We start from the raw sequence: 9,863 nt of genomic DNA, 5'->3' as shown, positions 1-9,863 counted from the left end.
CATCGGTCCCTGGATATACATGTATAACACAAACATAATGTATGAGTAATAAATTATACGCTGTAATCCATATCCTTTATGAAAATTGTGTTCAATCGATTCAATATCTACTTTTTGAATTAGCTCAAAGGAATTACAAGTACATACAAAAACAGAAAACAATTTCTGACAACAAGAGAAATATCAATTGGACACCCCTACTTCAATAATGGGACAACCCACGATTCTCGCGAGAAGTTGGCGTACGTGAAGTTGCCATCTTGAATTCAGTCTGCCGGGAAGGAAAAACGTTCGCTTGTTATTTCAAAAGGTAAACTTTTTGTTTTGTTTGAATTTTACTCTAAAAATATAAGAGTGGTTTTGCATATTGGAAATGGTTGTTCATGACGAGTACGTTTTCTTCTATGCGATATCGTTTGACGTGTTCTCAGATTCAAAAAGGCTAATCGTAACGTACGGTTTTGCACTGTGCAGTGTGCTGCTTGCAGCAGTCACGATGCCAGTTGACAACAAAACAAAGTCCCGTGTAAGTTCGAAGGCATTACAGATGTCAACCGAGACAAATTTACCGTCAGAGTGTTTTTCTAGGACAACATTTGTTGCAATAAAAGTAGCAGTTTACCGTCGATTTTACATTAAAACTTGACAAGCATGCGTTTCGCTCAGTGATCAGGTGCGCCCTCTACGGTGATCTAACTCGCCAATATCCTCAAATGAATGGTCTACATATAATTTGATAACTACATGTAGTTCTGACAAGCAGGCACAATTTAATACCTTTTTACTGGTTGATTTTATGCAGGAAACATAAACATGCCAGAGCCAAATGAATACAAATTAAACCAGGGTCCTGATGATGGGATTTCTGCTGTCAAGTTTGGACCTAACACTTCACAGTTCCTCTTGGTATCATCATGGGACTCATCTGTAAGACTGTATGATATCAATGCTAACATCATGAGAACTAAATACACACACGCAGATCCTGTTCTTGATTGTTGTTTTCATGTAAGTGGCATAAAGATCATATATTTGTCATTTTTTATGTTTATCAGTAGATATAATCATCGTCGGAGAAGATGATGAACTTAGAGTCACTTTCAAATATGTTTTTTGCATCAATGCATTTAATACAAAGCATGTGTTTTTATATTAGTCGGCTTCTCATTTTATATTGACAAAATTCATGGTAAAATTATACTAGAAGAGTGTTTGTTTCGAAGAACAATGACAATGTACCAAAAAGATCAGTCCATAGCAAAATCATTTTTTGAAGAATATTAGTCTAATGAAGGCTGAATATCCATAGATATTTTAGGTAACATGTTTAACTTCTTTCTTCCTACAGGATCAAACACATACATACAGTGGAGGCCTAGACCACACTCTCAAAATGTTTGACATTAACTCGAATTCAGGTAAGGAAACTCCGAAAGGGAATGAAAATACAAGTTCAAATAATGAAATATTTGAATTAATATCAAAACAAAATGCAAGAAATCATACTATGGTCAAATCTTTTCTTTATGTGGTGGCTGTGTTGATATTTGATCAACAACACTGACTGAAGAAAACTGCTGTAAAACTGAACTTACATAAATTGTAAAATTATTATGATGTGGAAACATGTATAACATACCTACAATCTTCTCTGGACTGATGGTTGAACATGTACAGAATTGATTATTTTTTCTGGTGTGTCCATGGCCAAAAAATATGTTAATTGGAATTGATGATATCTCACTGTCTTTGTTATTATTTTCTTTGCTAGAAACTACTGTTGGTAACCATGATGCACCAATACGTTGTGTTGAATTTTGTCCAGAAGTCAACGTTGTGGTGACTGGTAGCTGGGACCAGACTGTTAAACTATGGGATCCCAGGACTCCGTGTAATGCAGGCTCATTCTCACAGCCAGACAAGGTACTACGATACCACCATTATATTGTTATTATCATTCTGAAATGCGCTTTACGTACACGTAACTAAATATGATCCTGTGTGTGTAAGGCATAGAGTAAGAGTATTATATTCTTCCTTCTTAGTAGCATTTTCACTCGTAGTAAGACATTTCACTTTATTGGAATATGACCACATGAAAACCAATGTCTTTGATCAAATGACACAATATTTAATTTCTTTTGTTTGTTCTTTAAAGGCCAGGGTTTCAATGCCAGGTTCTTACATTAGTGTTATCTTATCAGTGGAGTTTAAGGATTACATAGGATCAATCCTTTGTTCTCAGCCAAATAAGCACTGTAGACAACTTCGGTAACTGTTAATCCTGATCAGAACTGGGCCTTTAAGCGAATGTTTTTGACAAATTGGAGAATTATGCAGGCACAGTTGATAATAGAAAAACACCTAGAAAATATGAATGATTCTAACTTTATATTGATTATATACAGGTGTACACATTAGCCGTTTGTGGTGACAGACTCATTGTTGGTACAGCTAGTCGTAAAATTCTTGTATGGGATCTACGTAATATGGGGTACGTTCAACAGAGAAGAGAATCCAGTCTGAAATACCAAACCAGGTGTATAAGATGCTTTCCCAATAAACAAGGCTATGTTCTCAGTAGCATAGAAGGAAGGGTAGCAGTGGAGTATCTAGATCCAAGCCCAGAAGTACAGAAAAAGAAATATGCTTTTAAGTGTCACAGACTTAAGGTAATACTTACCAAAATGAGTAATACAGTAATAATAATGTTTGTTTTTTCTATAGTGCATTCCCACACTGTGCTCACAATGCTTCACAATTATTACTCTAATAGTGACACAACATCCCCTTTATACTTCAACTCTCTGAGGAGCATACAATCCATTGCAGCCTCTGTATGCACATCAGATTAAAGCATTCACATTGCAACCTCTATCCTACCAGGTCCCCAATTGTACAGCAGGGTCAGCTGGCACAAGTGTAGTTCAAATCTTGCCCATGTAGTTTAACCACTCAGAAACATATGGCGGTGGCAAGTCATGAACTGCTATTTGTCTTTTAGAAGTTTACTGAAAGTACCGTGTATGTAGACTGTGAGATACATCATGTCGTTCAGCCTTAATGAGTTTGTGGGTGCTGGCTGATAGGTATGGCACGACACTTTGTATCTTACAAACAATGGATATGAGTAAAGATTGCATAGTATATAGTTTGCTATATGATGGACTTGAACATATGAACCCAGTGTTCATATAGTTGCATAAATTACTAACTCTTGACTTGGATTTCTTTGTTGACAGGTTGATGGTATAGAGAATATATATCCAGTTAATGCAATATCATTCCACAGTGCACACAACACATTTGCCACAGGTGGATCTGATGGCTTTGTTAATATCTGGGATGGATTCAATAAGAAACGGCTATGTCAGTTCCACAGATACCCAACAAGTATTGCGTCTTTGTCTTTCAGGTAGGAACATATTGTATAAACACCAACACTATTGTGGTTTGAGTACTGTTTCAGTATTCTCCTCAGAATGTTTGTATGACAAGAGGCCAGTAACACCTGGTGTACTTGATAGTAGGAGGGCTGAAAGGAGCAGTTTGGGTTTGAAGGCTGTTATTGCATACATCAAAGTGTGTGGGGAGAACACTACTATTCTGTTATATGTGATGTTATATGTAATTTGATACATATTGTATTCAATCTTGCAGGGTGGTGGTGGGGGTGTTAGCTTTAGTCCCCTTAAATACAGGCCATGTTTGTATATCACCAGCCACAGGAGACCAGTGTTCCACATGTCCCCACAAATTTCCATTTCCCAAATGGTGTATTGTTCTAATCTGTCTTAAGTACTATTGCTTTGATCTGTCTTTTCAAATTGTTCACTGAACATTCAGGTGAAAAGAAAGCAGTGTTAATTTTACATGTATGCGTGATATTTGTCATTTCAGTCATGATGGGTCCGTCCTAGCCATAGCATCATCATATATGTTTGAACAAGGTGATATAGAACATCCTGAAGATGCAGTCTATATAAGGAGAGTCACAGACCAGGAAACCAAACCAAAGTAATTCCAAAAACATGCATATCATGTAAATCAAGATTTGACTTGGGACATCGGTGTTGGTGTGCTTCCATCAAAAAGTACACTTCCAGATTTTGTAAAATGGACAACAACATACTTAAACTGTATTTTAACCACTGTCAGCCAATTTTAGGGTGCAACAGTAGTTTGTTGTTCAGAGATATGACAAGAAATGTGTGCTTAATATCCTGTTTTGCTCAACTTTTAGTTATTTATGTACAAACAAATACTCTCCTGGTAAAGAGAGGGAGGATAAAATGAATAGTCGGCTACTAAAGCAATGCTGATTACTGAAGCACACTGATCAGAGATTGACCAAAAACTGCCAGAAAAAAAACTTTTTGTTTTCAGAGCTTAAAATCTGTCATCTTTTGTACTATTTCCTCATGTATGATACAGTATGCTGTATTTTGTGATCCAATCAGTTGTACACTGTGATCATTAGTTTGTATATTCCAATATTATCGCAACAATTTTTTCCCTTTTTTTCTCAGTTATATGTGAACCTGTCTGTTACTGCATACATACTCACACCAATATGTGCATACTTTCTGTTGATAATTCTAGAGTTTGTTTCATTTTATCGATAGGACAGTTTCATTTATTTGCATTAGCTGACCTTTTATTTTGTATATGTGTCCATCAAGACACCAAGTATGGCATATCTTATTGTGGAGTGAATTTTCCCCTTTTGAGAATAAATCCAGCATGTCATTTTCATTTTGAATCTCGTCATACTTTGTGTGAAGCCTAAATTATCAACATTGTTGAAGACAAATGTATGATCTTGGAGTGATTGATTGAATGAATACCTACCTACACACACACACACACACACACACATACATACATACATAAATACATTATACATACATACATGTACATATGACATGTACATATCCACACCTTTACACATGCATGCATACATACATGCATACATACATACATTATACATACATACATGTACATACGACATGTACATATCCACACCTTTACACATGCATGCATACATACATACATACATACATACAATTTTGAAATTGAAAGAAAACTTTAGAGTTCATTAATTTGAAATAAAATTTGAATTCAATGTATAGAATTTTAAAACAAATGTATCGATTACAGACACCAGTCACTTACATTAAACTGTAAGAAACAGCATTTGGTTCTACTTCGTAAATCTCTACTGCGATGCAGAAACTGATGAAATACTAGCAATGACTGCATCAATGATCATGTCCTAGTAATCGAGTGTCCTACACAAAGAATTTAGATTGGGAAAAGTGACATTTAAATTTACGTATGTGTTCAGAGATGATTGAAGAGCTGACAGGAGATTGCATATGTGTCATACATACAGAATGTGCCATGGCACTGAAACTGGAAGTGTTGTCCGACAGATACAAAATAAATCATATTATCACAAACCTCTGGTATGCAACAAAATTAACAACACACTTTGAATGTTGTTTGAAGGTACATTTATTTCACTTGAGTTACAGAAAAATATACTTCATAGATTGTAATATGGACTAATACTCCAACATTATGACAGCCCTGCAAAATTATTAATGCATCACCCAACATACCAACAGTCCTACGACATTACTAATGCATCACCAAACATACTGACATCCCACAATGGGGAGTGCATCACCAAACATCCTCTAGTTGCATTGACCACACTTACTCTACAATATTGCCCACCTGACATTAAGAATCTTTTGTATAAACACGCAAGTCAATTGACTCAAGCAATATTGCATCTGAAGACTAATATAAAATAAACTGCATTCAAGTGCCACCAATACAAAGAACAGTCACTATGCATTGCAATTTCTAGTAAATGTATGGGGGGAAAAACAGCATTTGATGCATACACCTGTTACAATGTTGAAATACTCTAGATATTTCAGTCACTGCATACATACAAGTCTGAAATTTGATTTCTTTCCTTGAACCATGGCACATCTTTTTTTCTTTTCTTGGTCAATGGGGCACAAAAATATGTGTAGCTTTGACCTATGACAATGGCATGTCAAGGTTCACAGTATGTCACAGACAAGTAAGAATATGTGTACTTTATTTAGGAAAGACCTCATTTGGGTCCCCCACCTGTTATGCAATCACAATGGTATACTTTTATTGACCAAACCACACATCCCAACCTAAACACTTGACTTTGTCACTGGCTTGCCACATTTTCTATAACTAGTAGATCTGATGTTTGTTCTACAATTTTGAGGGGGTGGGTGCTATGGAAGTCTGACCTGTATTGTAACAATGGTTCATTTACAATGGACTTGGAAATGTGATATCAGTGCAAAAGAAACGTCATGCAAAAACCACTATTGCCAATATGTCTTAACAATGAATACATAAACAAGCATTATCAGTCCCTAAGTCTCCATCCAACGATATCATGTGTAATAGCTTTTAATTTTGTTTTTCAAAAGTTCCTTCTCATATTGAAACACTTCTACACACACACACACACACACACACACACACACACACACACACATACATACATACATACATACATACATACATACATACATACATACATACATACATACATACATGTATTGCAAAAATTTGCTAATTATTCATGACAAATTGACATGAGGCACCAACACAGTAAATGTTTCAAAAATATCATGCATACATAGATGCAGACAACAACTGTGGGAAGCCCTGGTTTGTACATGTTTTGCAAAGTACAGCATAATGTAACTTTGTGTTTCATTTATTACCAATGTCAGGCTATGTGTCAACATACATCATTCACAGAGAGAAATAAAAACAAAAGAATTTTAAAATCACACATGCTCACACAACATGCATTTCACCTCAGATCATCTTGTACTTAGGACAATTCCAGTGAAATATCAAGTTCACTGTCTTTTATACTCTCATTTATGTCAACTATTTAAACTTGCATCACCCTTGTCATACTACAGTTGAATTTCTGACATTGAATATTACATGTAGTCTTTAAAGCTACACTGGCTGCAACTGAAACACTTTTTGAAAGTGTTTTGTTAGATACAATTACTTGCTAATAGTATTGTACACCCTGCACAGTATTTGAATCACCTGTGAATCAACATATTTGTATAGCAGTACACAGAAAGTAACTAAACTAAAACTGATTTTTGGGTCAGTACCCTAAATTCAGTGCTCAGTTTCAACCTGTTACTGTCCTGCATATGAATGAAATTGGCCTCTAATTACATGTAACATTTACAATGTCTAATTATTGATATATTTTAACAATTTTCTGTGAATATATTGTTGGTTGTCTCATCACAAAAATAATACTCAAGTTACAACAAGTGCACCTTTAAATTTGAGTTGCTGTGATCCTATATCTGACATTCACATCTATGTACAGCAATTTCGTCTTTTAAAACTGACTTCATCTTGTACTATGTCTAACTCCTAAATTCACATAAATTTAAAATCTTTACATAAATCTAAAGAAAACAAAGATCAAATATAGGACAAACATGGAAGCAGAAGTTACAAAAATGTACAAATGAACACTGGTGACTGTACACAGATTACTAAGATTAATGTTTTCATTTATCATGGCCATCAAATACTACATTTAGTCATCTCTTCACGGACAATTTGACAAAAATTGGTTAACATAAATAAATATATACATTCATTGTCTACTTCCTCGTAGTATCATTAATATTCTAAGTTAAATCACTGACTATTCAACTCCCATTTATAAAAAAAAAATTATTTTGTATTCATGTGGAAATTTATTTCTGAGATTTTGTTGGAATATTTTATTAATCAGAGCGATACAGGTCACCTTATGAAGACAATTTAATGTGTTAGACAGTGAAATAAGACATGGCAGTTTACTTGACCTTGATGGATACTGTATTTTAAAGCTTGTCCAATATCACATATTAATATCTGACTCATTTTTTCAAACTAAAATACAACTTGTTAAATAATCTTTGCCGTTTCAGTAAGATTTAAAAGAAGCTATCATCCACCGAGTTCTAGTCCAATCCTGTTTTTCTTAACAAAAGACAAAATCATTATTGCTTCATTTTGTGCCAGTTTGATAAACACCGAACAAACATCACTACACGAGGGACAACTTAGAATTTTAGTAGCTATCTGAAAAATGGAGATACATGTATTTGTACAATTTTTTCCCTTTTTTTCTCAGTTATATGTGAACCTGTCTGTTACTGCATACATACTCGTATACAATATGTGCATACTTTCTGTTGATAATTCTAGAGTTTGTTTCATTTTATGGATAGGACAGTTTCATTTATCTGCATTAGCTGACCTTTTATTTTGTATATGTGTCCATCAAGACACCAAGTATGGCATATCTTATTGTGGAGTGAATTTTCCCCTTTTGAGAATAAATCCAGCATGTCATTTTCATTTTGAATCTCGTCATACTTTGTGTGAAGCCTAAATTTGAAGACAAATGTATGATCTTGAGTAAGTTTGGAGTGATTGAATGAATACCTACCTACACACATACACACACATTATACATACATACATGCATACAATTGTTTACATACATGCATACAATTGTTTACATACATACATACATACATACATACATACATACATACTATTTGAAATTGAAAGAAAAATTTTCATTGAGTTCATTAATTTGAAATAAAATTTAAATTCAATATATAAAATTTTAAAACAAATGTATTGATTACAGACACCAGCTACTTACATTAAACTGTAAGAAACAGCATTTGGTTCTACTTCATAAATCTGTACTGTGATGCAGAAATTAATGAAATACTAGCAATGATTGCATCAATGATCATGTTCTAGTAATCTAGTGTCCTACACAAAGAATTTAGATGGAGAAATGTGACATTTAAATTTACGCATGTGTTCAGAGATGATTGAAGAGGCTTGTCAGGAGATTGCATACATACAGAATGTGCCATGCCACTGAAACTGGAACTGGTATCCAACAAAATTAACAACACACTTTGAATGTTGTTTGAAGGTACATTTATTTCACTTGAGTTACAGAAAAATATACTTCATAGATTGTAATATGGACTAATACTCCAACATTATGACAGCCCTGCAAAATTATTAATGCATCACCCAACATACCAACAGTCCTAAGACATTACTAATGCATCACCCAACATACTGACAGTCCTACAACATTACTAATGCATCACCAAACATACTGACATCCCACAATGGGGAGTGCATCACCAAACATCCTCTAGTTGCATTGACCACACTTACTCTACAATATTGCCCACCTGACATTAAGAATCATTTGTACAAACATGTAGTCAATTGACTCAAGCAATATTGCATCTGAAGACTAATGTAAAATAAACTGCATTCAAGTGCCACCAATACAAAGAACAGTCACTATGCATTGCAATTTCTAGTAAATGTATGGGGGGAAAAAACAGCATTTGATGCATACACCTGTTACAATGTTGAAATACTCTACATATTTCAGTCACTGCATACATACAAGTCTGAAATTTGATTTCTTTCCTTTCTTTGGCACATCATTTTTTCTTTTCTTGGTCAATGGGGCACAAAAATATGTGTAGCTTTGACCTATGACAATGGCATGTCAAGGTTCACAGTATGTCACAGACAAGTAAGAAAGGAAAGACCTCATTTGGGTCCCCCACCTGTTATGCAATCACAATGGTATACTTTTATTGACCAAACCACACATCCCAACCTAAACACTTGACTTTGTCACTGGCTTGCCACATTTTCTATAAGTAGTACCGTAGATCTGATGTTTGTTCTACAATTTTGAGGGGGTGGGT

General features: G+C 34.7%; 1 protein-coding gene across 1 annotated transcript; it reads left to right on the top strand.

The window, feature by feature from the left end:
* Positions 1-264: 264 nt before the first annotated feature.
* LOC144446599 (mitotic checkpoint protein BUB3-like) lies at positions 265-4,691 on the top strand. The gene is made up of 7 exons (XM_078136400.1): positions 265-310; positions 803-1,008; positions 1,349-1,418; positions 1,772-1,923; positions 2,409-2,672; positions 3,243-3,415; positions 3,901-4,691. Exons 2-7 carry the CDS (start codon positions 814-816, stop codon positions 4,019-4,021), a joined length of 975 nt encoding a protein of 324 aa, XP_077992526.1. The 5' UTR covers positions 265-310; positions 803-813; the 3' UTR covers positions 4,022-4,691.
* Positions 4,692-9,863: the final 5,172 nt, after the last annotated feature.

Source organism: Glandiceps talaboti, chromosome 15, assembly GCF_964340395.1.
Source record: "Glandiceps talaboti chromosome 15, keGlaTala1.1, whole genome shotgun sequence".
NCBI classification, from domain to species: domain Eukaryota; kingdom Metazoa; phylum Hemichordata; class Enteropneusta; family Spengelidae; genus Glandiceps; species Glandiceps talaboti.
This window is presented reverse-complemented; position numbering and strand designations above follow the sequence as displayed.

Excerpts from the sequence above, each read along its gene's own strand:
- LOC144446599 (XM_078136400.1), top strand. The coding sequence starts at position 814 with ATGCCAGAGCCAAATGAATACAAATTAAACCAGGGTCCTGATGATGGG. Across the intron at positions 1,009-1,348 it reads TTCTTGATTGTTGTTTTCAT|GATCAAACACATACATACAG; the intron begins GTAAGTGGCATA and ends TTCTTCCTACAG. Across the intron at positions 1,924-2,408 it reads CATTCTCACAGCCAGACAAG|GTGTACACATTAGCCGTTTG; the intron begins GTACTACGATAC and ends GATTATATACAG.